General features: G+C 54.1%; 2 protein-coding genes across 4 annotated transcripts; one reads left to right on the top strand and one right to left on the bottom strand.

Moving 5' to 3' along the window:
• Positions 1-5,297: 5,297 nt before the first annotated feature.
• Positions 5,298-23,434, top strand: STX1B (syntaxin 1B). The gene is made up of 10 exons (XM_030301478.1): positions 5,298-5,415; positions 13,418-13,492; positions 13,694-13,793; positions 13,908-13,982; positions 16,502-16,575; positions 16,941-17,049; positions 17,231-17,304; positions 19,475-19,612; positions 19,713-19,823; positions 20,080-23,434. Exons 1-10 carry the CDS (start codon positions 5,386-5,388, stop codon positions 20,158-20,160), a joined length of 867 nt encoding a protein of 288 aa, XP_030157338.1. The 5' UTR covers positions 5,298-5,385; the 3' UTR covers positions 20,161-23,434.
• Positions 23,435-23,613: 179 nt separating this feature from the next.
• On the bottom strand, positions 23,614-27,249 carry HSD3B7 (hydroxy-delta-5-steroid dehydrogenase, 3 beta- and steroid delta-isomerase 7). 3 transcript variants are annotated; one of them, XM_030301296.1, is made up of 7 exons: positions 27,132-27,249; positions 26,610-26,777; positions 26,244-26,399; positions 25,889-25,997; positions 25,489-25,588; positions 25,166-25,328; positions 23,614-24,671 (listed from the first exon to the last, which is right to left on the bottom strand). In XM_030301296.1, exons 2-7 carry the CDS (start codon positions 26,773-26,775, stop codon positions 24,256-24,258), a joined length of 1,110 nt encoding a protein of 369 aa, XP_030157156.1. In that variant the 5' UTR covers positions 26,776-26,777; positions 27,132-27,249; the 3' UTR covers positions 23,614-24,255. The 3 variants fall into 3 exon arrangements, with proteins under 3 accessions (XP_030157156.1, XP_030157157.1, XP_030157158.1); XM_030301297.2 differs by having other exon boundaries at positions 26,610-26,781; positions 27,132-27,228; XM_030301298.1 differs by lacking the exon at positions 25,166-25,328 and having other exon boundaries at positions 24,552-24,671; positions 27,132-27,248.
• Positions 27,250-27,458: the final 209 nt, after the last annotated feature.

The following is a 27,458-nucleotide window of genomic DNA, read 5'->3' as shown; positions in this document are numbered from 1 at the left end:
AAATATATCTACAAAGTCAGCACCATGATCCAGTGTCTCTGCTGCATGACGTTGACTCTGGTTTTGAAGGACAGAAGGGCTGGCGTGACTCAGTGGGGAGCCAGATACCAATTGGCTAAGAGAATGTTTCGATAGTCAAAAATTTCTTCCTGGATTGGATCCCAGCTCTTGCCTTGAATAAATTACTTAAACTCTTTGTGCTTGTGTTTCCTTGTCTGTAAATAGAGATAATAGCAGTAGCCTCAGATGGTTGTTGTGAAGATTGAATAATACAAATAAAACACTTAAAACAGAGCTTGACACATGATAAGCACTATGTAAGAATTAGCTATTACTATCACTACTATTATCAAGGTTATTAACATTATATTCACTTTACAGGTTCATGATGGTTTGAATGGGCAGTGGAAATAGTGAGGGAGAGGGATGTGCAACTAAATTCCAGGGGCCTAATGCATAAGACCTGAAAGTTGGATGTGAGGGATGGAAGAACAGGATAACAATGCTCTTTCGCATCTGCCTGAACTGAGATTTCCTTTTTTTTTTTTTTTTAAGCTTATTGTGAAAGAGACCGAGAGTGCAAGGGGGGAGGGGCAGAGAGAGAGGGACAGAGATCCAAAGCAAGCTCTGTGCTGACAGAGTCTGATGCCGGGCTCAAGCTCACGAACCACTAGATCATGACCTGAGCTGAAGTCAGACACTTAACCGGCTGAGCCAGTCAGGTGCCCCTGGAATTGAGATTTTTTAGTTACAAATGGCTCCTATGCTTGTTTTCTCAGTAAATCCTCACTGTGCCCAGGGCGTGGGGGGGGGGGGGTGAGTATTACAGTCCATTTTACAGAGTTTTGGACCTAGGGCTTAGAGAAATTACCTCCAGGGAAATGGGCAGGTTGATGTTTATTTTGCTTGCCACGGTACATCTAGCACCACAGCATAGTCCTGGCACAGAGTAGGGCCTCAAAAAATACCTACTGGTTAATAGATGAATAAGTCAAATGGATATTCATTCTTTTGATGCTAAGCACAGCAGGTGTGATAGACAGGCCCTGTGCCAGTTACCATGGGGAGGCAGAGATTAATCAGATGGGGTCTTTATTTTTTTTTTTCAACGTTTATTTATTTTTGGGACAGAGAGAGACAGAGCATGAACGGGGGAGGGGCAGAGAGAGAGGGAGACACAGAATCGGAAACAGGCTCCAGGCTCTGAGCCATCAGCCCAGAGCCCGACGAGGGGCTCAAACTCACGGACCGTGAGATCGTGACCTGGCTGAAGTCGGACGCTTAACCGACTGCACCACCCAGGCGCCCCAAGATGGGGTCTTTAAACATGCACTCAGAGTCCAGTGGGTTGATAAGCTATGAATAAATTTCTCCACCTGAAGTACTGAGCCTTGAAGGACAGGAAGTAACCCAAGCCCACTGCAAAAATAAGCCTTTGTTGTATTAAATCACTGAGATTTGGGGGAAGTTTGTTACATAGCCTAACCTAGCCTTGGCATTGCCTAGATATACTATTGTTCCCAAACTTGACTAAAAATAAGCATTTCTAGAGGTAGTGGCTAAAAACCCAGATTCCTGGGCCGCCACACAGATCTACTGAATCAGAATTTCCAGGGACGCATCCTGGTAATCTGCATATTTAACAGGCTTTCCCTTCATCTTCAGAAGGGTCAAGAAAGACTGAGCAGCTAAAGTCCAAGGAAGGATAGGAGTGGGGCTTGGGCATATGAAAGGGAAGGTTGTTCCAGAGGTTAGGAGGAACATGAGGAAAAGCATGAGGTGGGAAAAATGCAGGGGATGGCTTGGGACTGGAATCAGGTACATGAGCCACGATGGTATGTGCTGAAGTGGGAAGTCAGGTGAGGAAGTCTGAGCTTTATCTCACCAACAGTGGGGAAGCAGGGGATGGCCGGCTTATACCGATACTTTAGAAAGGCCAGTCAGGCAGGGAGACTGCATAGGAGGCTGGGGCATGGTGCACGTGACCCACCTCACCTGGGATATTGGGATGACTTTAAGAATCACTGAACAATAAGAAGAACTACAACTGTTATCACATCACATATTCCTGTGTCCATCTTTAGTGCCACAGCCAGATTTGAGATGAACACCTTTCACCCCTTCATTTACTTAAATACTTGGGCACCTTTTTATGTGCTGGGTGCCATAGTGCCACTGGAGAACCAGCAATGAACAAAACAAACAAAAGTCCCTGCCTTCATGGAACTTACTTTCTTTGTCTTTATGCCCAGGTAAGGGAGTGAAGGCATATACCATTCATTCATTCATTCATTCATTCATTCAAATTTTTAGTGAACATCTGCTTTGTGCCTGACCTTGGTTGCCGGGGAGAAGTAGACATGAGTCAGGCCCAGTCTGGTCTAGTGGGGAAGCTGACTCAGCCCACACCTCATGAGGTTGTTTGCCTAGACTTCTGGGAGAGGCTTGGAAGGATGGGAAGTCTGACTATTCAGGAAGGGACAAAACAGAGTACTGGGCAGAGGAAGTGGCACAGTGAAAGACTCCAGGGTGCCTGGGGTCCCTGATCCCTTTGCGTGATTAAGGCTTGGGGTCTGTGGCCCAGGGAGGGAAGTGGTAGGAGAGATGAGGTGATGGTGGTGGGATTCAAATGCCAGGGTAGCTACTAAGTGAAATCCGGGAGGCCATGATGGGTGGTGGAGTTGTTAGTGCAGGAGACTGATACTATCACATTTGTTTAGGGGATAATTGCACTAACACCTGGGGAGAAAATTGGATATGCAGGGAAGGGGCTACAGGTGGGAAGACCAGAGAGGGGGTGTTAGGATGGTCCAGGTGAAAGCCAATGAGGGCCTAGACTGACCTGAGGAGGTGGAAGGAGTGAGGAGGGAAAGGACCCAGGAGACAGCTCTGGGTTTGGCAGTTGAGGGAGGAGCTGTAACATTGTGGTTTTACAAGAATAGGCTTTGTAATCCAAAGCCCCAGCATGCAAGAGCCCCAGCTCTGTCCTTTACGAACCTTGTGAACTTAGATCCATTATTTAACATCTGAGCCTCAGTTTCCTGATCTGTACACTTGGAATAATGGCAGTAGCAGCTACCTGGTTGGGAAGATTCTAGGAGCTACTAAGCGTGGCACCTAGGACATAGTGCATGCTCAGAACACAGCAGCATTATAAGGACAGGGGAGGGAACTAAGGTCAGCTTTTAGTCTGCTTTGAGTAACTGGCTGATGGAGATGCCATCTCTGATGGAGAATACAGGAAGCGGCACTTTGGGAGGAGAAGGCAAGGCCACCACAGCGTTGGAAGTTCTGTCAAAGCCCTGGCCTCACTCACTATAGTTATGGATCTACTCATGTTTCTGATGACATCTTTCACCTGTGTGTTCTTGGTGCCCAGCTCAGTGCTCAGCCTTGTAGTAGGTGCCGCCTTTGAGGAGGAGGACCTGGCTTGCAGGTATAGATGTGGGTACTGTAGGCAAGTAGGTGCCACTGACCCTGGGAAGTAAGAGAGTAAAGAAGAGAAGAGAACCCAGAGCAGGGCCCAGGAAACCCTGATGTAGAGGGGTTGTGGGAGAAAGGAAGGATCTGGAAGGAGGCTGGGAAACAATATTCAGAGTTGGGGGGCGGGGGGACTGGGCATGAGAGGCAGGAGGCAGGCTGGGAGCCAGGGAGGAGAGGGTTTCAGGAAGAGAGAGGTCTAGGCAAATTATGGAAAGAGCCCAAATGTCCATTGACTGATGAATGGATAGAGAAGGTGTGGTATGTATATACAATGGGCTATTACTCGGTGATCAAAAAGAATGAAATCTTGCCATTTGCAACAATGTGGATGGAACTCAAATGTATTATGCTAAGCAAAATAAGTCAGTCAGAGAAACATAAATATCATATGATTTCACTCACATGTGGAATTTAAGAAACAAAACAGATGAACATAGGGGAAGGGAAGGAAAAATAAGATAAAACCAGAGAGGGAGGGAAACCATAAGAGACTCTTAAAAACAGAGAACAAACTAAGGGTTGCTGGAGGGGAGGTGGGTGGGGGGATGGGCTAAAAGGGTGATGGGCATTAAGGAGGGCGTCTGTTGGGATGAGCACTGGCTGTTATGTGTAAGTGATGAATAAACAAATTCTACTCCTGTTAACTAACTTGGATTTAAGTTTAAAAAGAGAGAGAGAGAGAGAGAGGTCATAAGGGTCCTATGTCACTGAAAGATCATGAAGGGTAAGGCCCCTGACTAGTGGTCGATGGATTTGGCATCAAGGAGGTGATCAGGTAACTTGGCAAAAGCAGGTTTAAGGCCTGTCAGGGGCCAAAGCTCCACTGCAGGGGTGGAACAATTGGTGTGATGTTAAAATATGGAGAAGGGGAGAAGAGAGGTGGGCATCAAGGAGAAGGACACAGGGTACTTGGACCTTCAGGTGTACCTTCATTCCCCTCCCAATGAGGACAAATTTTGTTTTCAACATTCAGAGCCATGTAAAGATAGGCCAAGAGTTCTGGTAAGGTAGTGAGCCCCCTGTCCTTGGAGGTAGACAAGCAGAGCTCTGAGACCCATCGCTGTCACAGAGCAGGAAGGCTGTGCAAAATAAATCCCAAAACAAACAAGTCCCTGTCCTTCCAGGCTTGGCTGATTCCTTGCATCACAAAAGCCACCTAGAGGGTCGGTTTTGCTATTTCTAGTGTCCAAAGAACCTCCTGCAGGGACACATACACAGAGGTGGTCGTGCACACGCTCGCACAGATACTCACAGATTCCAAACATAAAATCTATCTATATCTCCTGGTGTAAAGGGATGCACAGCAACCCTTCCCTGGGTTATTCCCTTAATTCCTTCCTTTCCCCCCTTCTTCCCACCCCCACCCCCCCCCCCCCCCCCCAACCCAGCAGCTCGCTGCCTCCCGCCGCATCTCCTCTGCCTCTCTCCGAATCTCTCCCTGCTTCTCTGGTTCTGCCCTTCCCCACCCCCCTCTAGGCCTCTCCACTCCCCCTCTCCCTGGGTCCCCCTCCCCCGGACTACAACCCCCAGGCGCCCCCAGCCCCGGGCGCTGCGCATGCCCCCTGCTCCCCGCCCCCTCCCGGTTCCCCCCTCCCTCCCTTCCTCCTTACCTCCCTCCGCCCCCCTCCCCCGCGCTTCGGCTCCCGCATCCCTCCATCCGAGCCTGTGCCGCAGCCGCATCGCCACCGCAGCCCCGGCAGAGCCGAGCCCGGCCCAGGCCCCTGCCCCTGCCCGGCCCTCGGCTCGCCACCCCCGGCCCCGCCCCCGTCCGCGGGCCCCCCCCCAGCGGCTCCGGTGCCCCCCGGCGCCCCCAGACCCCGGCCTCCAGCACCGAGGCAGGAGGCAGGGAGCAGCAGCAGAGGCAGGAGGACGAGGAGGAGGAGGAGGAGGAGCCGTCGCAGGATGAAGGATCGGACTCAGGAGCTGCGGAGTGTGAGCTTGGGGGTGGGGAAATGGGGGGGCGGGACCCCAATATTGGGGGAGCGCGTGGGGGTGGAGTGGGGGAGGTGCTGGGACATGGGGGCAAATGATGGGACTGGAGGTTGGTAGTAGGGGCACCCCAGTATCTGGAGGCACCTGATGTCTCCAATGAACCTGCATTTTGGGGACAGCGGCTGGAAGAGGTTGGAGGCCATTAAGACTCAAGGGGGCAGGAGAGATTTCAGGGGCCTTGGATACCCACATTCCCAGGAGAGCCCTGGGGTCAAATCTGGGGATGGGAGAGAGTGAACATCAGGAGAGAATTGGAGGGTACTGTCTGTCATCCCCTGGGCAGATTTGCGGAATGAGAAAGATGGGGGCGGTTACTGGGCCAGGCTGAGTCTAGCGGGACCCAGATTTGGGGGGTGCTCTGGGGAAGGACACAGGTTGGGCCAGAGATGCCAACACCTGGCAGTGAATGAAGTGGATGTTTGTGTGTGCACGCGTGTGTTGCTCCCTGTGGGGAGGGGGCACCTCTCAGAGGCAGGGAGGGAAGTGGTGGCCTCAGGAGACAGCCAGAGGGCCAAGGCCTGAGATTGGGTGACCCCAGAGGTGGGAGTTGGGGCTGCAGAGGAGAGGGGGAGGAGGTTCCATGTACAGGGCCACGGAACTGGGTTTTGTGACATGGACTGCTTTGCTGGGGGGAACTGGGGCATTCTGAACAGTCAGGGGCAGGTTGATGTGGACCCCTGGTCTGCAGGCCTGAAGAGGCCTAGCTCCAGGAGTCTGGCCAGGCAGTATGTGTTTGGGTGACAGGGGGAGGAGGGCGGCACTGATGTCCGCAGTGAAGGCTGCTATTTGGAGGGGCTGGGGAGTGGGGGCTTGATGAGAATGGTTTCTAGGGTAGGGAGAATGCTGGGGGATTTGTAGAAATGACCTGGGGGCCCAGAAGGCAAAGCTGACAGCTTACTCTGTGCTCCAGGCCTGTGGTGTGATGTTACTAAAGTACTAGCCCCGGCCATGATGTATCCTGATGCACTGGGTCTTTCTCAGGAGGAGCCTGTTGGTGGTTCCCTGCTCCCAGGGTTGTTACCCCATTTGACAGATGAGGAGACTGAGGTTTGGAGGTAGCAGGAACTTGTGCAAGGTCACCAAGCAAGTGGGTGGGAGGATCAGACTGGAATCTGGGTTTCCAGTCTGGCAAGTTGACATGTGTCTCTGCTTTTTTGGTCTTTGAAACAGAAGTCTGAACACTGGGGGTAAAAAGCTCTGTCTTTGGAGAGCCCCTGGATATGGGGGTGGGAAACCAGATTACAGAAAACAAGAGGAAGGGGCTTGAAGATAAGTGACTGTCATCTCTGGGGAAAGACGTGTTGGCAAATGAGAAGGAAGAAGAAACTGGTGGTTGAATAGGGAATTTTGAAGTTTTCTTTATTAAACTTCCACTGAATGTAAGGGTCAGGCATCTAGAAAATGGCAATAATAAAAACAACTAACCCCCTAGTGCCAGATATTGTTTTGAGTGTTTTATTCATATTTACTCATTTTGATCCTCACCGCAACCCTGGTACTAGTCTGATTCCATTTTACAGATAAGGAAATTGAAGCCCAGAGACATTAAGTATCAGGGATCAGCGTTCTGGATCAGAGTCACATAGCTAGTAAAAGGCAGGCAAGCAGCTGGCTCCATCACTGGTGCTCTAAACTCCCTTTCTCTCGCCATGCACTTTTCAAAGCAGGTTGCTGTTTGTAATCTCATTGGACCCTCACTGACCTCCTGGTAAGGTATGTGGACTAAGAGACTACCTCATTTTAAAGCTGAGGAAACTGATGCCCAGAGTGGGTAAATAACTTGCCCAAGGTCACACAGCCATCAAGTGAGGAATGTGAATTTGAACCCAGATCCCCTGCTGCCAGGACAATTCTATCACTCTAAAACCCAGAGAAATGGAAAGCCGTTGAGGTGAGGTAGTGGTGAAATCATGGTATAATTAGAGGGGTGGGGGGGGAAGCTCCAAGACAAGGATGGAAGGGGAGGCAGGGCATGGAGTCCTCTTCCACATAGGTGAGGGAGGCAAGGAGGCCTGTCTGCTGGGGCTGCAGGGGGTAGGCAGTGTTGTGGGGGGGTGGCATGGAGGGGTAAAAGGAGTTGGGTAAGTGCTGGTGGCTCTGGTGTTAGTCACAGCTCAGAGAGACTAGAGATTTGGGAGGGGGTGGGTGGGGTGGGGAGAAGCTGCCAGATGTAAGGAGTGCAAGGGTCTCCCCATCAGAGTTGAGAGCGAGGAGACTGGGAAGCAGGAGAGACCGGGCAGGGTGTTGGAGGCCTGGTTAAGAGGTCTCTGAGATGCTGAGAGTAGTGGGGGGCAGTAGTGGGACGGGATGTCAGCTCAGGGGACCTGATCATCTTCCCAACAATACTTTCAAGTTCCCCTGGGAACTCAGATCTGTTTATCAAATACCCTGTGAGGGCACAGATTTGGGAGTCAGACTGTCTGGGTTCAAATCCTAGCTTTGCTACTTCCTGTGTCACCTTGGGTTAAGTTTCTTAACCTCTCTGGTCCTCAGTTTCTTCATGTTTGAATTGGGAGTAATAATAGTACCCATTTGCAGGATTGTCCCAAGGATTGAAATTAGGTAATATCAAAAAGTACCAAGAAGGGGCCTGGGCACAGCAGGGCCCTGTGAGTGTTTATTATTCCACATTTGACTTGCTTGTTTCCCTTGAACCTCATATCAGCCCCCTGGGATGGGCAGGATGTGACCCCTAATTTATTTTGGAGTAGATTGAGGGCCAGAGAGGCAACCGGACCAAGGTCAAACAGCTGTTAATGGCAGAGCTAGTGTTGAACCAGGGTTTTCTGTTTTCCAGTTCACCAAGCACCTTTGGGCATGAGTTGGGAGGTGCTGGACTGGAGTGGAGGCTATGATGGGGAGTTAATCCGCTGGATTGTTGTCCCAGGGTCCAAGGAGCAGGGCCAGGGTCAGGGCCAGGGCTCAAGAGGAGAGAACGGGAGCAAGTGAGTTGGAGAGGAAGATTGGGGAGGGAGAGAAGCCTGTGGGGTTGCATGGTGGACTGTGGAGTGGGAAGGCAGGAGGCCTGGGGGGTGGGGAAGATGAGGCCTGTAGGGAAGGAGGCTCAAATTTGAGGCTGGGTGGGAATGGGGGCTGTTAAAGGACAAGTCACACACTCTAAGGACAGGAACTGAGTCATCTATGTAGTACTTAGGTATGGGATAGGCACAGGGAGGACTTTCAGTGGTAGACCTGAAATAGTGAAAGAGCAGCCCAGTGTGAGAGGGCAGGGATCAGGAGAACCCTGGTGATGGACCACTGCCCCCCAGCTGCACAGGGCGCATTTCTGCTGTGCAAGCACAGCAAGTTCACCCCTGCCTCAGGGCTTTTGCACTTGCTGTTCCTTCTGTTGGTCCCCCTGTTTTGAACGCTCTTCCCTCTGCCTGGACCACTATTCCCTCTGACTTGAATTCTGTGTCATCAAAAGTCACCCACCCCCAGAAAGGCCCTCCCTGACCATCCTGGGCCACCCCTGATAGCCGTTTCTCCCTCTCACTGGGTTCATCTCCCTCCTTGCCAGTTAGCGTAGTCTGAAATCGTCTTGTTCATTCTTCGTCTCCCTCCAATAGAACGTCAGCTCCTTGGAGCTAGGACCTTCTTCCTGTCTTGTCCACCTCTGTGTTCTCAGCAGCAGCTAGAGAACTTGGCTCTGCTCATACATAGCTGCCAGGTGAATGAATGATTCAGTGGGGCACAGGGAGGATGAGGAAGGGAGTAGGTGGGTAAGGAGGGAGGGCAGAGCGGCAAGGTTGGGGGAGGGAGGGCGACGCTGGGTGCTGGGAGGGCAGAGAGGCCCAGTCAGGGAGACAGATGGACAGGAGTGGGGGTGCGGTGGAGAGAGGCTGCTGCCTCTAGATCAAATGATGTTTGCACCCCTGAGGAGCACCTGTGAGCATGTGTGTGCGGTACGTGTTGGCACACGTGTGTTTACATACACACACGCGCACTCTGACTTTTCTGTCACCCAACACCAGGCTCTTTCTGCCTCTGTGTTAGTCACCTTCTTACCATCTGTCTCTGATCTCTGATCTCTGACCTGCTAGCTCACTCTGTCCCCCTCCTTCCATCCACGCATCTGTCTATGTGGTCTCCCCACACCAACGTACACGAGGGCCCTTGTATCTCTGATGGGGAAAGACTGAAGCTAGAGACTTGGATCTGATGCCCCCTATTCCCAAGGCGGTTCCAGAAGGTGCCCAGGACCTCTGCACTCTGTCACTTCATCCTTTCAAGCACTTGAGGAATTGGTGAGTAGGAAGAGCAGCGACTGTGAGTTTAAACCCAGGTGCCGCCCTGTCAGCACCCCATACAGCACCCACTGGATAATCTTGAGCAAGTCACTTAATCTCTCTGTGCCTCAGTTTCCTCATCTGTCAAATGGGTATAAGAATCGTATCTACTTCATGGAGTGGTTATAAGAGACACTCAAGGCACTTTGGACAGGGCCCAGCTCACTGCAATCTGTAAACATGTGTTAGATTTCTTATCTTCTTCATTTTGCATATGAGGAAACTGAAGCTTGAGTTCTCCGTAAAGCAGATCGAGCGCATACAATCATCTTTTTCTGGGTAATCTCATCTGCCCATAGCCTGCATTCTTTTAGGCTGGCCAACTTCTTCCAGAAATGGAGGCCATGCTCATTAGCGAACATGCACACTGCAGAGCAGGGAGGGCCCTTGGTGCACCAGGCTGCCCTTTTTGCAAATGAACTGGGGCTCAGAGAAGGGCTGAGATTTGCCTAGGATCACAGAATAGGGCAAGGGAAGGTAGAACTCCTGGCTTCCTGTCTGGGCTCTTCCTGCAGCCTGGCCCCTTACTGGTTATCTCCCCTGGCCACAGGAGTTCAGCAGTACTGGGGACACAGCAGAGCAGGACTGCGGGGACAGATCCTGGGATTAGCACCAGGCAGGTCAAGTCTCACCTCTGGCCTTATTTGCTGTGAAGCCTTAGGCAGGTCAGGCAACCTCTCTGAGCCTGTTTCTTCATCTATAACATGGGAGGGGCAGCAGGTAATAGCCAACCCTCACTAAACACTGCTTCTCTCTAGCAGCATTAGGCATTTTTCCTGCCTGGTTTCATTGCCTCCACCTGCCCAGCATTTGGAGTAGACGTTATCGCCATTCAGTGAATGCAGAGGCTGAAGCTCAGAAGGCAGAAATCATGTGGCTTTGCAGCTGCTAACCTGGGCAAGTTCTTCAGCCTCTCTGTGCCTCAGTTTCCCCATCTATAAAAGGGGGCTATAATAATATCTACCTCAGGAGGCTATTGTGAGAATTAAAGGGACAAATGTACACACAGGGCATAGAATGGTGCCCAGCTCGTTCTAACACGCTTTGTAAATGTTTGCCATAATTGTAATTATGCTAGCCAGTGATCTTTATAGACTTTACATAAAGATTAAATGAGATAACAAGAATATAAGACCTATGTGGAAGGTGTTATTATAAGATAATATTTTCCTAGGATTTCGGGGCACAGAGCCTCACCCAGATTGGGCCTTAGCAGGAGCTGACCTGAGCGAGAAAACATGTGGTGGCAGAGTTGGTGGAAGGAGGTGGCCTGGTCTCAAGCCTTAGAAGGGGCTGTGGGGGAGGTCTGTCTTAGATGCCTATGATTTCCAGCCCATTCAGCCCAGGTGCCCTTGGACAAGTCACTTCCCTTCTCCCCCTCTGACCTCCTGTTCCCTCATCTGTGAAATGGGGACACTGATATTTGCTCAGCCTCTCTCTCAGGGCTGTGTGGTGAGGATCAAAAGGGATTATAGATGGAAAAGTGTTTGTACCCTGTAGAGGATTATTAGCTCTCGGGCCTCTACCTTTCTTCCTCTCTCAAGGACAAGTAAACAGGCAGCCAGGGATGTCCCAGGGCAAAACCTAAGGGAACTGGCTCTGGGAACAACAGTAGAGAGGGAACTTAGACTTTAGAAAATCAAAAGTCAGTGTGGGAAAGGGACAGAACAGGAAAGTTCCCAGGCACCTGAGCCAGAGACACGCCTCATGACCGGTGGGCAGCTGGGCAGAGGGCCGAAGTCAGAGAAGTGGCAGAGGAATGGCTTTGGCTGTAGGGGAGGGAGACCTTGTGGGGCAGCTAGCTTGAGGACACAGTATCAGGGGAAGCCAGTGGGTCCTCAGAGATGAGATGAGCATCCCAGAGCCCCTCCGGGCCAAAGTTTATCGGGATAGCCCTGGTCTGGTGGAGACTTGAGAAGCCTGACGTCCTATGAGAGTCCCCGAGCCCAGCCTGGTATTACCTCTCCTTCTGAGGGCAGCTGTGGGCAGACGGAGGAGCCTCCCTTTCCCAGGGGATGTTTGGGATGGTCTGGAAATTAAATGTAAGTGCTGAACACATTTTCTGACATGGGGTGGGGCCCAGCGTCCGTGGGGAGAATCCCTTGAGTTCCATTTGGGCAGGAAGCTGGGGTGGCATTGAGAGTGTGCAGCTGGAGGGCTCCTCCCGGTGCTGCTGGGGCTCTGCTGGTTCCGAGTTCACTTGGCTGCCTAGATTGCATCTAGGTCCCATCTGGCTCTGTCTAGGTTCGATCTGAGCTTGTCTGGGATCTGTCTGCCCCGAGTCTAGTTCGGTCGAAGCCTGTCTGGTTTCTGTCAGATCCTGTCTGTGATCTGCTCGGACCCTGTTGAGGTTCCGTGTGAGTGCTTGTCTTTAGATCCCAACAGGCTCTACCCCAAGTGGACACTTTTGGATCCTGTCTTGATTTCATTCAGGCTTTGGTAGTCAGATTCTTTTGGCTAGGTTCTTTCTGGAGGTCCGGGTGAACCCTGTTTCACTTTCTACTGGGGCCGATTAGAGCTCCTCATGTAATTAAGCTTGACAGGCTCAGCTTTTGTCCTCAGACTTCTGTCCCCAGCAGAGAAGAGTCTCAAGCCCAGAGTGTGTAGCACTGGGGAGCCCACCCTGTCCCCTCTCTTCTTCCCCAGCTCTGAATGAGTGTGCCGACCTGAGGGTCAGAGAGGCACAGAGGGCCCTCCCGAATGTCCCTGGGGTTGCCACACGTGTCAGAGGGCAGCTTTGCCGTGTGTGGGTGAACGTCAGCATGTCAGCGTCTCTCCGTGTGGGTGTCAGTGGGCCTATTTCTGTGTGTCTTGTGTGTCAGCCCTTCTGTCCGTGTCACTGGTCTGTCTGACGGTGGCGGTGGCGGTGGCGGTGGTGGTGTGGGTGGGTAAATCCCTTTGTGTCTCTGAGCCCTGGGGGTGGAGGGCTGAGCAGCTGCAGGTTGCAACTGGGAAATCCAAGCAAGTGAGAGTAGGTGGGTGTGAAGTTGGGAGAGGCTGGATGAAAGAAGTGAATACGAGGGGCAGAGCAGCTGAGGGGGTAAGCGCAGGCAGCGGGAGGAAGACGCAGGGAGCCGGGGAGGTGGGGGTGCTGCCTGTGGCTCTCCTCCAGCCCTCCCTGGACTTGACTGCTTGCTCAACTTGGCGCCCGCAGCTGGCAGTGAAGTGACCTTGCACAGGGGACGTGGCTGGCCGGGTGGAAGCTGGAGGGGAGCAAAGTAAGGCCTGGGCAGGAGCGGCCGGGAGGGATGGTGGACAGGGTCAGGATCCTGGGCCTCCATTCCAGACCCCAGATGTTGCAAGGCTGACGTTTAGCCAGTTCAGATGATACCGGTTCACAGCAGCTGTCCTGAGTGTCACCCACCTCCAGGGTGACTGGGCCAATTCCACCCTTGAGAGGGTGCCTTTTTCTGATTCCCTCCACCCTGTCCTTTGGGCTGTTGGCCACCTGGCTTCCGGGACCCCGTTCCACAAGAGAGCCAGTGTTCATTCTGACTGCTTGGTGCCCTTGCGTATGACCTGCATATGACCTGCCCCCCCCCCCCCCCCCCCCGCATATGACCTCTCCCAAGACCTCTGCTCTGAGCCTAGAGCTGGGAGCATCAGACTCGGGGTAGGGACTGTTCATGGATTCTGCCTCTCTTGCCTCCCAGGCGAAAGACAGTGATGATGAAGAGGAGGTGGTCCATGTGGATCGGGACCACTTCATGGATGAGTTCTTTGAACAGGTAACTGAGCTTCCGATGCTCTCAGACCCAGAAGCTGGCCCCCAGCCAACAACTTCCTTTGCCCTGTTCCCGCCCCTGCTCTCCACTTCTACACCCCCTTGGCCCTTAGATCTTGCCCATTTACCTGAACCCTGACTGAGCCCCCGGGGTCCCTTGCCTGGCTCAGCGACTTGGCTGGGTATAGCTGATTTGCTGCTCCAGGTGGAAGAGATCCGGGGCTGCATTGAGAAGCTGTCAGAGGATGTGGAGCAAGTGAAAAAACAGCACAGTGCCATCCTGGCCGCCCCCAACCCAGATGAGAGTGAGTGCTGCTTCTGGGTGGCTGTAAGGGGGATGGGGTTAGACAAGTAGGGGAGTGGTGTAGGGGGTCTGGGCTCCCGTCCATACGTGTCATCCTCTCTGGCTCTGTCCCCAGAGACCAAACAGGAGCTGGAGGACCTCACCGCAGACATCAAGAAGACTGCCAACAAGGTTCGGTCCAAGTTGAAAGGTGAGGAATGCAATCCCCAGACTAAGGAGGAAAACAACTGTGCCCTCGTTGGACCAAACATGCCTTTCTATAAGGAACGTCTACAAATTTCCAGGACCCAGATTCCTAAACAGTGAGAAAGCGCAAAACCCCCAGATTCCCCTCCTTGCTCCAGATTCTTTGGAGAAAGATACACGACAAGGAAGTGGGGGGGGGTGTTTGTCCAAGTTGCGTCTGCACTCTGCTGGATCCATCAGCATGAAGGTCCACCAGAAAATACAGTCTACCGAGTGGCTTTAGTTTCATTAAATCCTTATTTCTCCAGAACAGGTGCCGGGCCTAGCGCTAAGCACCCAGTAGGTGGGCTCAGCAAATGCTTCTGAATTGGTATCGTCGGCTCAGGACAGATTGGACTGTGTGGCTGACATCAGGAGCTGGCAAGCTTTCAGGAGGGACCTGCCAAATGCTTATGTATTTGCTCTAATTTAAGGACTTGGGTGCTGGTAATAACCACCTTCCCTCAAAGCATTGTGGGTTGGGAACCTCCTTGTCTGCTGGTGCCAGGGGAATAGCAGTGTTACCGTGAGGTGGTAATTCAGTATCAGAAAACATTTGCCAGGCACCTACTTTGAGGCACATTGCTGGGCTTTGGGGAAGAGGTGTCATGTCAGATGCCTGGCCTTGAGCATACTAACCTTTGTCCAGAGAGAGGAGAACAGGGACTCCATGCCTTCCCCGAGTCAGTGGGAGGTCATGTGTGAGCCTCCAGTGCTGATCTGTAAAAATAAGCCCTTTACACTTGTGTGCTGGAAAGGAAAATGGCCCAAACTGGGAGCGCATTAAGTACAAATCCAGACAGACGGAGTTCAACTTCCATCATCAACTCAGTTCTGGACAGCTTCCATCATCAACACATTCCTCACCTCAACTTTCTCATTGGTACAGTAAGAAAAACAGAAGCAATTTCAAAGCAGGTTTTTGGTTTTGTGTGTGTGGTTTTTTTTGTAGCAATTTTTTTTTTCCTCTAAATGAAATCTTACAGAGAACTCCAGTATATACAACACGTAAAAGTCATGCTGTTCTGGCTGTACTGGGGTTGGGAGACCCAGGGCCCTACCCGCCTCGCCTCCCCTTTACTCCTGGCAACAGTCCTTGAAGTTCTTTCTCAGAAGCAGGGTTCCATGGAACACCATTTAAAAATTCCTGGGCTCAAAGATTTCTTTGGGCCCATTGAGCTCTGACCTTAACACTCTCTATAAGACCGAGAGGTGGCTCCATGGATCATGAGTCCAGGAACAGACCAAGAAAGAACCCAGAGAAAGTAGGAGTGATGTAGAGAAGCTGACCTTCCAGGCCTCCAGAAAAAGAGAGGAAATTTTCTTCTTCTCCATCTTTCTCCAGCTATTTTGGTGGCATGAACTTGGGCTTTGTGTGTGACCTTGGGTCAGTTGTTTTACCCATTTGAACCTCAGCTTCTAGTGTAAAACATGGACTGAATTCCTAGGATTGTTGTAAGAAGTCAGTGAGGTCCTGTAAAGGCCCCCTCACTCCATGGCTTGGCTCCAGTCCCAAGCCTGACAATAGGGTCCCAGTATGGGCCGGAGGCTCTGACTTCCCTGGGTGTGTGTTCCTGTGCTTTTCCAGCAGCAGGTGGGCCAGAGGTGTCACTCAGTTACTGTGCCCCCCATTGCAGGTAGGGGAGCATCGGGGGTGCTGTTCAGCCCCATATCTCCCCTGCTGCCAGCAGAACAGAGAAGTGATGTTCTCAAGAATGGCCTGGAGGCCCTTCCAGGTCTGGAGGGCCTGGTTGATTCATCCCTGCTGCATTTTCAGAGCACTGTAGATCTTATCACACACAAGCTCTTTTTTAGAAAATCTGAATGACAGATGTTAGGAGTGCATGATCCAGAAGCAGGAATCCCAGTTCATCTGTGCAGCTTTTCCAGAACATCTTGTAGAAGTGGGAATTCCCAAATTAGGGGTCACCTTGCAGGGCTGGGGGAGAGCTATTTTCTATTGGAACATCCCTCCCTCACCCTAGGATTTTGGAAGAAAAGGGCGGCCACTAGAACCTGACCCACCTGGAAGTGCCTGCCTTCTGCCAGAAAAACCTCAGGATGGGTTCCTGCCCTCTTTCCAGAGGCCTTAGGAAATGGAGAGTTCTCCACATACTGGAGACCCTCCAGTGGACTGGGCCCACACCCCCCTCAGTGGGGTTAAGCACGAGTTACAGCTGTGGGACTTTCCAAGACCCAGCACTTCCTCCTGAACAAGTAGCCCCTTTCTGTCTGGTGACCCGCGAACCCTCAACCTCCCCTCCTACCTGCCTTCCAGACGCCCTGAAACGTCTGTCCCTCTATTCACCCGCCTCCTGCCCCTGCCCCTGCCCCTTGGATCCTCTACTGTCTGCCCTCGCCATGGGTGTGACATCTCTTCACAGGCCTGGGGCCTGCCTCGGGGTGTCGACCTTTCCTACGTCCCGGACCCCTGCCCCACATGCCCCGGGTCTCCCGCCGGTCACTGCACCCTCTCTCCCGTAGCGATCGAGCAAAGCATTGAACAAGAGGAGGGGCTGAACCGTTCCTCCGCGGACCTGCGCATCCGCAAGACCCAGGTAGGAGGTGGCAGCCTGGCGGGGTTGGGGGGGAGCCGGATCCGACCGGGGAGGACTCCTGGCGGGAGCCAGGCGAAAAGATAGTGGGCGGGCCAGAGCCGAGCAAAGCGCTGGGCGTGGCCAGTGAGGAGCCTGGGCGGGGTTATGGCGGGAGGGCGGGGCTGGGCCCTGTCTCCCAGCTCTGGTTGGGACCCCGCTGGTTAGCGAGTTGAATGGGGGACCTGGCGCGGGGGCGTCCAGGGACTGAGCAATTGTCTAGGGTTGGGATCGCAGCGCGAGTTAAAGAAGGGCCATAGGCCATCTCGGCTCCTCCCCCCTCCACTGCCTCCTTAACCCCTCCTGATGTGTCTGTACCCCTACCCTAGCACTCCACACTCTCCCGGAAGTTCGTGGAAGTAATGACCGAATATAATGCGACCCAGTCCAAGTACCGGGACCGCTGCAAGGACCGGATCCAGCGGCAGCTGGAGATCAGTGCGTGTACCCCCTTTCAAAATCCCCAGGCTTGCCCCAGCCCTCTTCCAGGCCCTTCCTCTCCCTGGAGACCTTAAGGCCAGGTGGGGGGAGGGCGGGCTCCTGGGCCTCTGCCCCATCCCACTGCTTCAGGCCCCCAGACTGGCCCAGTCCCTGAGCAGGGAGGGCTTTCTCTCCACAGCTGGAAGGACCACGACGAACGAAGAACTGGAAGACATGCTGGAGAGCGGGAAGTTGGCCATCTTCACCGATGATGTGAGCCCCGGGTGGGGCTGGGTCAGGTTTTGGAAAACATTTACTCTCTTCCCTCCCCAAGCCGAGGCCGAGCTAAGGTCCTAAGTCCACCGTGGAATAACAAAGAGTGGGAAGCCAGGACCTGGAACCAGGGAATTCCATGGGAGCAGAGCAGGAAGGCACCCCCATAAAAAAGGCCAACCTTTTGAGTAACCAGATAATGTTCTAAGCCCTTTACATATTGACAGTTACCTGCTACCTCATTCAGCCCTCACCACCACCCTCCGAGGCAGCCAGATTTCAGCGATGGGGTTAAATAACTCGTCCAAGGCCCCAGAACCAGGATCTGGACCTGCGGTCTCCTGTCAGGGCTGGGGCTCTTCAGTGCTAGGATACACTACTCCCTCCTGAAGCGGGTCATTTCACCAAATGACTAATTTGCCTACACGTTGAAAAAATTTTTTAAAGTACCAGTTTTACTTTTGCTGACATTTTGCACCCTGCCCTTGTCATCTTCAGTGTGACTGGATGGGCTTCCCCACTGTAGTTCTTTCTCTTTGTAGATTTTGCCTTGGCCTGCCCAGTTCTGTCTCCCTGCTTCTGCTGGCAGAATGGCTCTGGTTTAGATTTCTAGACCAGAATTCAAGTATGTTCAGTGACTATCTAGCAGTTTTCAGTAAATTGTTATTTAGAGAACTGATCTTTGTTAAATTAGCTTTGAGCAATTGATTAGGGCCCGTTAACCTGGAGCCCTCCCAAACAGCTCTGCCCAGTCTCTCTGTCTGAGAACAGAGAGGAGCTTGGTGGGTTCCAAGAGGACAGAACTGATCCCCGCCAGCAAAGCCACCATCACTGCAATGGAAACGCATCATTACAATGCAGGGTGGTTGGGATCTTGCCTGAGGGATGCCCTGCCTGCAGACAGGCCCTAAGGTAGTGGTTAACTACTGGAGTCAGGGAAAGATTCCTGGGGGGAGTAGCATTGAGCTGTGCTTTAAGAAACAAGGAACATTTGGACATGGTGAGATGGGCAAAGGGCCCACTAGACAAAGGGCACAGATTGAACAAAAACAGGGAGAGGGAACCACTTGCCAAACAGCCATTGAATGATTTGGGCTCATAGGATATGTAGGAGATGAGGGCAGAAAGGGAGACTGAACCCTGGCTAGAGTAAAGGTGTGTAACCTGTGGTGGTGGGGAGTGGGGAGGAATAGAGGAGAGCCCTGGAGGGTTTTAGAGCAGAGGAGTGGCTCCTCATGGAGCCTGAATAGTGAGGAGTTTGGGAAGAGAGTGGCCTGGCTCAGGCCAGGTTGTCTGCGGGGAGGAGGTATATCTGATTGTGGGTTGGAATCTCTCTCTCCCCCTGACTCTTGAGGGCTACAGTGCGTTTCTTTTTTTCTTTTTTAATGTTTATTTATTCTTGAGAGAGAGAGAGAGAGAGAGAGAGAATGAGCAGGAGAGGGGCAGACAGAGAGGGAGACCCAGAATCCGAAACAGGCTCCAGGCTCTAGGCCCTGGGCTGTCAGCACAGAGCCTGATGCGGGGTCGAACTCATGGACCACGAGATCATGACCTGAGCCAAAGTCGGACGCTCAACTGACTGAGCCACCCAGGTGCTCCAGTGCATTTCTTTATTAGTTCTCCCCCATCTAATGTCACAGGGGCTCCAGAATGGGCACTCTGCCTTCTCCTCTGGTCCTCCTCTCCTACTTGCTTTCTCTGTTGTGTCCTCTTTCTTTACCCTGTCTGCCTTTGACCAGACGGGCGCCCCCGATGCTAGTGGTGGCTCTGCACCCCTATCTCTCTCCTCCCTGGGCTTTCCAGGTGTGTGTGTGTGTGTGTGTGTTAGAGGAAGCCCTGGGTGAGATGGTGGGCTCAGGTTGGTTTTTATTTCTTGTATCTTAACAGGCCTCTTTTAGTGCCTTACTGTGTGCCAGGGACTGTTGTAATCAGCGTATACATATTAACTCACTTAATGTGCACAACAACTGTGGGAGGTGGGCACTGCTATTATCCACCTTTTTTAGGTGTGGAAACCGAGGCCTAGAAAGGTTAAACGGTTTGCCCACAGTTAGAGCTGGTAAATGACAGTTGGATTTGAACCCAGATGCTCTAGCTGCAGAATCCAAACTCATGGGAGTGAAGGGTGGTCTGCAGCTCCTCCCCCTGTCCCCCACCCCCATTGCCCTAGATCAAAATGGACTCGCAGATGACAAAGCAGGCACTGAATGAGATCGAGACGAGGCACAACGAGATCATCAAACTGGAAACCAGCATCCGAGAGCTGCATGACATGTTTGTGGACATGGCCATGCTCGTGGAAAGCCAGGTACTGCCTTTCCCGCACATTCTAAGAGTCTGCCCTACGTCCCTGGGGTTCTTTCCTTTAGCCCAACCCCTACCCTGTCCTGTGCACATCTCATCTGCAGGGTGAGATGATTGACCGCATTGAGTACAACGTGGAACATTCCGTGGACTATGTGGAGCGAGCTGTGTCTGACACCAAGAAAGCTGTGAAATATCAGAGCAAGGCCCGGAGGGTGAGCTGGGGCGGGTGGGCCTGTGGGACAGGTGGGCTGGGCTGAGCGGTCGGGGCAGGGCTCAGGCCAGGGCTGAGGTGAGTGATGAAATCCAAAGGGAGGCCTTATCTCTGGCTCTGACCTCTTCCTTTTTCTGTTTTCTCTCCCCTCCTCTTTTTCCTTACACCTGCTTCCCCATCTTTCCCTGCATCTGTCTGTCTCCCTTTATCTCTCTGTCTCTCTCCTCCTTCTTCCCTGTCACCCTTTCTGCCTGCAGAAGAAAATCATGATCATCATTTGCTGTGTGGTGCTGGGGGTGGTCTTGGCGTCATCCATTGGGGGGACGCTGGGCTTGTAGGCCCCCCCATCTCTCCCAGACCCTTCCCCCACCACATTGGGAGCAATACCCCCACCATCCCCTTCCATCCCCTGCTCCAGGCTCACCCCCAAGACAGACCCAGGCAGTCCCCCCTTCCCACCCCCCGTCAGACCCTGGAGTCCCTGGACCTCACCCTGCCATGGACCACCCCTGCCCCCGCACGTAGATAGCAGCAGGCGTGATTACACATGCACACCAACATGCATGCCGCCAGCACATGCTCGAGACGTGTGGACACCCCAGCGTGTGTGTGTACGTGTGTAGATGTGTGTAGAAGCACCAAATCACCCTTCTGGCCCCCCCCCCCGCCCCAGCCTCAGGTCTGTGTGTCTTCTGAGCTTCCCCCTTTCACTTGGGTTGTTGTGTGTAGACTGTGGCCAGGTATAACACAGCAGCCCACCAAGCCCCACTCTGTCTTCTGTGAATAGATGTGTGTGTGTGTGTGTGTGTGTGGCCACAGATCCACAGACACACAATTCGCGTACATGGAATTTTGTGTTTGAGTGTTTGAATCCAACACAACAGCACTTCTTCCACGGATCCCCACCTCCCCCATGTCTGCTATAGGTAGGGCCGGTCGTGAGTGTACAGACGCTCACACTCACATTCCCAGAGGATCCAGGTGGGCCCAGACACACATAGGCCATGGCAGACACCCCAGTGTGATGTTAAGCAAACCTTCCTGGCTTAGGCACCCCAGGGGCTGGCATGTGTCCCAGGGAGCGTGTGTGTGCATGTGTGTGCATTGTGAGCCTGTGGAGTTTAGCCAAGGTGAGTGGAAGCATGTAAATAAGCTAGCTCGGCCTGTGTATACGTGTGCATTTCCCCCAGCAGGTAATGTGAGGAATACGTGTGTGTGTGTGCGCGCGTGTGTCTCAAGGACATGCCTGAAATTTGATGGGTCTTCTCCTCAGACAGAGCTCTCCATATTGTGCGCTGGACACCCATTTTGGGTAGGCCCAAAAATACACATTTCTGTGCTATGTGGAATACATCTGTGTGAGAGTGTGTGCGCGTGCGCCCACGTGTGTGTCTAGAGGCTTTCTACATGGTGTGTTTCTGCCCGCCTGTGTGTTATATGCACACACGTTTGTCTTTAAAGACACGTGCCTGTCCAGGTTTGTTTATCTGGACATATCTGCCCTCTCCCTCTCTCCCCGAGCTGCTGACCAACATCTGGTGTGGTCACACACCGTCCCATCAACATTGTGCAACTGCAGCTTCCTGCCCTGCCAGGTTTCAGAGCCCCTGTGCACACGTGCCCACACGCCTGTGTTTCTCTGTGTCTCTGCCAGAGGGTAGACCTTTGTTGAGAGCGGGTGCACCTCGGTGTGCTCACGCATGCCCGGGCTGAGGGGGCCTCGTGTGGGGGGCCCACTGAGGCACATACATACACACAGGAACATGCACGCTCCCACGGGCGTGGTGCCCTTTCAGGCTGCACCCACTTGCATGTAGATGCCACCCAAAAGGGCTATTTGTGGGAAATGTTACTGACGAGGTGAATGTCAAGGGCCACCCCAGACAGATCGAAAATTAGGGCATTCCTGCCTTCCACACATTTACCTCCGAACTGGCCAGGGCTTGTCCTCACCACCACATCTGACACTCTGGACTCTGCCTCAGGGACTGGAACTGTTATTTCAGGAATACTGGAATGGCCGGTTGGCAGCAGCCACTCAGGGTGAGCCGAGTCCCAGGACCCATCCCCTGCCGAAATGTTGGCAATAGCTGTCCCCCCCCCCCGCCCGTCCCCTGGGTTGAGATTGAAGGTGAGGGCACAAGCCCAAGCTTCTGAGGGTGAAGAAAGGGCCCACTCCTTCCTCACTGTGTAGACAGCACATGCACTATGCATGGAGGGTTGGGGGGTAAGGTTGGTGGCGGGGCTGCAGGAGATGCATGAGCAAAGGACCCACATATACAGGATTGAACACACAAGAAGTACGCCCTGCCTCAGGGTTGGGTGTGTGTGTGCAGATTGTCTCCCGGGGTCCCACTTCATGTGAAGTGGTGTGTGTGTGTGTGTGTGTGTGTGTGAGAGAGAGAGAGAGAGACAGGGAGACAAAGACACAGGGAGACAATGCGGATGTGACCTTCTGGAACACAATACCCCTCCCACCCTCACCCAGCTCAAGTAGCTTGACCCTACTTGAGCTGTGTGAGCCCTGCCTGTGTGACGCCAATATATGTAACCCCCAAGGTGGGCTCTGTTGAGGAGGGGAGCCTGTCTGTCCCTTCCAAGAATGTCCTTCTTCAGGACAGGCAGTTTGCCCCAGTGTCTGATTACAGCCCTCCTGCTCCCATCTCAGGCTTCTTTGGGGACATCAGAGCAGGCCCCAGCATCCCCACCCTTTTTCCTTCCTGCTGCCTAGCCAGGACACCCTTGTGGCCCCGGTGTTTCCGGAATTCCTACAGCCTTGGGGCCACAAGAACAAGGGTGGAGCCACGGCTGGAATGATGCTGTTGCCTCCTTGAGTGGTATTAGGCCCATAGCTGTCCATTCCTGGGTCTCCATTGGACCAGAGGATCCCCGAGGGTCTGCTGTGCCCCACCTTCTGCAAGTCCCACAGGTCATATGATGTGTTTGCTTGTTGGCTGCCGTGTCTGTACGTGTCCTGGAATGTTGTCTGGGGGCTGGTGGCTTTTGCATGTTCTTGGACGAGTGTGCTGCTCACCCTCCGTGCACCTACAACCTCCAAGCCCATGTGTGCCCTGTGGGTGGTCCTGGGCCTGGCCAGGGCTCGCTGCTTCCCCGTCCCCTTTCTCCCTAGCCCCGCCTCTCATGAAGCACACTGCGTGTCCATCCCATGTGCCTGTGGGTCGATGCACGCTCTTGCCACGCCTTGAGCGTGTGTACATGATGTGTTCTATGCATTCACCCTGTCCCCCCAGCCTGCCCCGCAGAGGACAAGATGGGTGGCGCCCGGCTCCCTTCTTCCCCCCACCGCCCCCTTCCCGCTGTGCAGCCGTGTGCGTTGGCGTGTGTTTCCGTGTCGCTGGCGTGTCACGTGATGTAGCCGTGTTTGCTGACATGAGCCCTTGCCCCTCCTGTTTCTCCGTTGGTTTCTAGAGCTCTTTCCCTTTCCTCCCCAGAGGGGACAGGACTCCTGGGGCCTGGCTGGGGGCCCAGAGCCAGGCCACCCTCTCCTGTTAGCCCTCAGAGTCCCATTTCTCTCTATTGGTGACCAAGTTGCAAATGGATAAAACACAGGAAAATTCTGCCCCGCCCCCTGCCCTGCATGTCCTGTCCCCAGAGCCCCCCACCCCCACCCCCACTCCGGGCCGGGTCGGGCCCCGTGGGACGGGAGAAATAGCAACCAATCCAACAGCGGGCGTGCTGTGTGCTCACTTCCTTCTGTCCCCACACGGGACGGGCGCCGTGGGGAAGGGGGAGACGTGGTGGGAGGCGGGAGGGAGAGCTGGACAGGCAGATGGGCACAGGCTTGGATAAGGAACTTTAATCTAGGGCTTGGCCAGGTACAGCATTACCAGGGCATCCTCAGGCAGAGATCGAACATTACTGCAGGAACTAATTTGGGTGGAGGGGTGGGAAGAAGGAAAAATACACAGATTTGCGTAGGCTTCATTGAAAAGAGCTGTCCAAAGGTGATCAATGTTTGAAAATAATGGGACTGTGATCCCTGAGGGAGGGCCAAAGGTGGTGACAGGAGCCAGAAAGTATCTTCACTCTGAATCCAGGCCTGAGAGTCACACCTGGACACAAGAAAGCCAGCATGAAGCCCATGGAACTCCTACTCACTTCCCGCTCGAAAAGCCAGAAATGGGATGGGCAGTTGAGAACATCAGGCGAATCAGACATCCGCCAACCAGCCATCAGGCCTGGGTTGAGAGTGAAGACATGCCTGCCCCAAAACCCTGCCCTAGAACTTAGACGCATCAGGACATGGACTGAAGGCTCATGGGATTAAAACTGTGGAGAGCTGTAGGATAACCGGTGTGGCACCAGACCCCTCTTCCAGCTCTAGAATGCAGCCTTCCCTCCCCACCCAGGGTTTGAGGGCTCTGGACCTGGATGGATGTGCCATGCTGGGCTCCAGGGCCCCAGCTCCACTGTTAAGGGGCTGAACCCTCCACGGCCTGTACCCAGCGGATGGTGCGGGTCCGGCTGTCCTCCCACGAGAATAGGGGCTTGTAGCCGAAATGGCGCTGGGCTTTGTTGGTGCTCACGGTGAAGGTGGTGTTGGCCACGGCCAGCGTGTAGGGGTTGAGCAGGGGGGCGTAGAGCAGCAGTGGCCGCAGCAGCCACTGCAGCAGGGCATTGAGAGTAGCCAGGAGCATCAGCAGCCAGTAGGGCACCAGCAGGCGGGTGTCCACCAGCCGCAGCCCACAGGGGCCCAGGAACTCCATGTTGAAGTCCTCGTAGCTCTTGTAGGGTGATTCGTCATAGCAGAAGTACACCTGGCCGCCCATCAGCGCAGCTCGCTGCTCCAGCTCTTGGGCTACCAGCACGTGCATCCAGGCCACATTGCCTGCCAGTGGAGGAGGGGAGGCGAATGTGCCCCTGAGTGCCCTGGAGACGACGCAGACGCTGCTCTCCCCTGGGCGGGCCCGTGTCCAAGCCACACCCCCTCCGTGGGCTCACGTAGGCACGCCCACATAACCACAGCGCTGGTGAAGGGTGCTTTCTCCTCTGCCCTGTAGCCACTTGCCCTCCCGGGCCGGCCTGCATGGATGCTGCTTCTTCTGTTGGCCCTGTGGAGATGCTGCCCCTGTCCTCTCCTGGGGAGAGGCCGCTCCCGTAATTGCAGTCGTGTCCTCAGCCTGTGGCATGTTTTCTACGTTAGCCTTCCCAACTCACACAACTGCAGTTTCCTCTGCGGCCTGCGCAGACAACGCCTGCATCTCCGTCTACTCTGGTCCACATATGGCTCACCCTTTTCTAGCCAGGGCACACACCGCCCACCCGGGACCACATGGGTCCTGCCCTGTTCTTAGCCTGCCTGCTGTGTAGGCTGGGCCTTACCCACATAGACCCGGCTGTGCTCCACAGAGGCTGGGATGGCCCGGAAGAGCCGACCCCCCAGACGAAGGCCCTGGTGGTAGAAGTCCCTCATGATCTGGTGGCCTTCGCCGTAGATGCCAGTGGGACGCAGGGCACATGTCACCAAGGACAGTCCCCCATGGACCTGGGGGCAAAAGGCAGGCAGGGCTAAGACCTAGGACCCAGAGGCCTGAACTGGCCTCCTCAACCTGGAGATTGGATACAAAAAAGTCCTGCTGGCCCTGGCTCTGCCTCTGACCAGGAGCCCTCCACACCCCCACTTTGTGTCTCTTCTCCTGTCTCACCTTCCTTCCATTGGCTTCCAGGACCAGCCGTTCAGCTTGGGCCTTGCTGCAAGGGTAAGGGTGTCTGTGTATTGCTTCATATGGGGTGTCCTCATTGCCCCTAGTTGGGGGAGAGGGAGAATTCTTTTTTTTTAATGTTTTACTTATTTTGAGAGAGAGAGAGAGAGAGAGAGATCAGGGAGGGGCAGAGAGAGAAAGAGAATCCCAAGCAGGCTCCATGCTGCCAGCGCAGAGCCCGATGTGGTGCTCGACCTCAGGGTTCGTGAAATCACGACCTAAGCCCAGATCAAGAGTGGGACCCTCAGCCGACTGAGCCACCCAGGTGCCCTGGGGAGAGGGAATGGTCTTAATGCGGAGGGGAGATGGGGCTCTTACAGTATCAAGGGGAACCTCAGCTTACCTGTAGAAGGGGTGGCCTTTGATATTGGGCCCCACAACTTCCATACTGCTCGTGTAGACCAGGAACCGTGTTCCAGTCTGCACACAAGCCTCAATCACGTTCTTTGTGCCTGGGAGAGGTGGTGGGGAGAGGGTGTACCCGAGCTAAAACTTCCTCCCTCTCTGCATCTTTCCCACCCACCCCCATCCCCAATTTGGGTGAGGGCCCGTGGCTTCCTTCCCCAGGTCCCACAGCAGGTCAGTGAGGGCTGCTGACCTGCTATTACAGGGGCAGGAGTACCCAGAGGACAGGTTTCCACAGAAGGATCACAGAAGTCAAGGTCAAAGAGGGGGTGGGGAACAAACAGCCACCTCACCCTGGACGTTGACCTCGTAGATGGTCTCAGGACTGGCCCTCCCAAACACATCCACCAGCCCAGCTGTGTGGATGACCACGTGGGCTCCAGCTACAGCCGCTGCCACCTCATGGGCCTGGGTCACATCCCCCTGGATGGCAGTCACCTGCACGGGCCCTGGTAGGGATAGGAGCAGGCAGAGGCAGTGTCAGAGCTGGGGCCACCGGCCAGCTGCTGGGTTCAGCCTACACCCTCGGGAGCCACATGTTCCCAGCGTGACTCATTCATCCCATCCATGTGCACCGGAAGACATAAACAGGCATCATCTTTTCCACCACGGCAAAGGGAGTCCACCCACCACCCCCATTCCCTCCGCTCCACGATCACCTGTCTTCAGCTCCTCCAGCCAGGGACCCAGGTGCAGGTCAAAGACCCGCAGCTCATAGAGCCTGGGTTCCCGCTGCAGTAGCATCCGCACCACATGCTCCCCTAGGAAGCCGCAGCCACCTGTGACCAGGTACACCAGCTTCCGGGTCTCTGCGGAGTCTGCCATGCCTGGCTGGGGAGGAGAACTGGAGTTGCCTGCCATCACCTACTCCAGTGCCAGCAGCTCACCTGTTACTCCTAGACAGGGCCTCTGGCCCAGTGGACTGGATCAGCGATCCAGGGGCCGGAGCTGCTCCTGGAGGCTGCAGCAGCCAGGCTAACCCACCCTCTGACTGCAGTTACTGAGATAAGAAGGGGGAGGGCTTGGCATTTGGGAAGGGCTCAGGGTTTGAGCTGCAGGGGGAGGTTCTGGGACAAAAATGGAGGGTAGGAGTTAAGGGGCTGGGAAGGAAGGGAGAGGGAGATGGGGAAGACTGTAACTAGGGAAAGGGACCCGTGGGCCCTGGCATCACCTCTGCCTACCTGCAGCCACAGTCCCAGGGTGCCCAAACTGGCCACCGGAGGAGGGACCCTCTTCTCTCGGCGCCTGGGTCAGCCGGCCAACACACCGTCCCCTTCCGCTTGCTCCTCCCTCCTGGCCCATTCCAGGAACAGACACCAGCCCAGCCTCCACCCCTCTGTCCCCCACTCTTGCCATAGGGCGCCCCCTGGTGGCCACTCTGCACTCCACTGCCATCTGGTTCCAGCAAAGAACTTGGGGAAGGGGCTAGGGAAGCCAGAACCAGCCGGGTGGCTACTGAGGATGGAGCAGGTGGGGTGACCTCATTCCCACTGCATGATGTCAGTCCT

This window comes from Lynx canadensis, chromosome E3 (genome assembly GCF_007474595.2).
Source record: "Lynx canadensis isolate LIC74 chromosome E3, mLynCan4.pri.v2, whole genome shotgun sequence".
Lineage (NCBI taxonomy): Eukaryota > Metazoa > Chordata > Mammalia > Carnivora > Felidae > Lynx > Lynx canadensis.
Note: the sequence above shows the minus strand (reverse complement) of the source record. Positions and strands in the feature narration are given on the sequence as shown.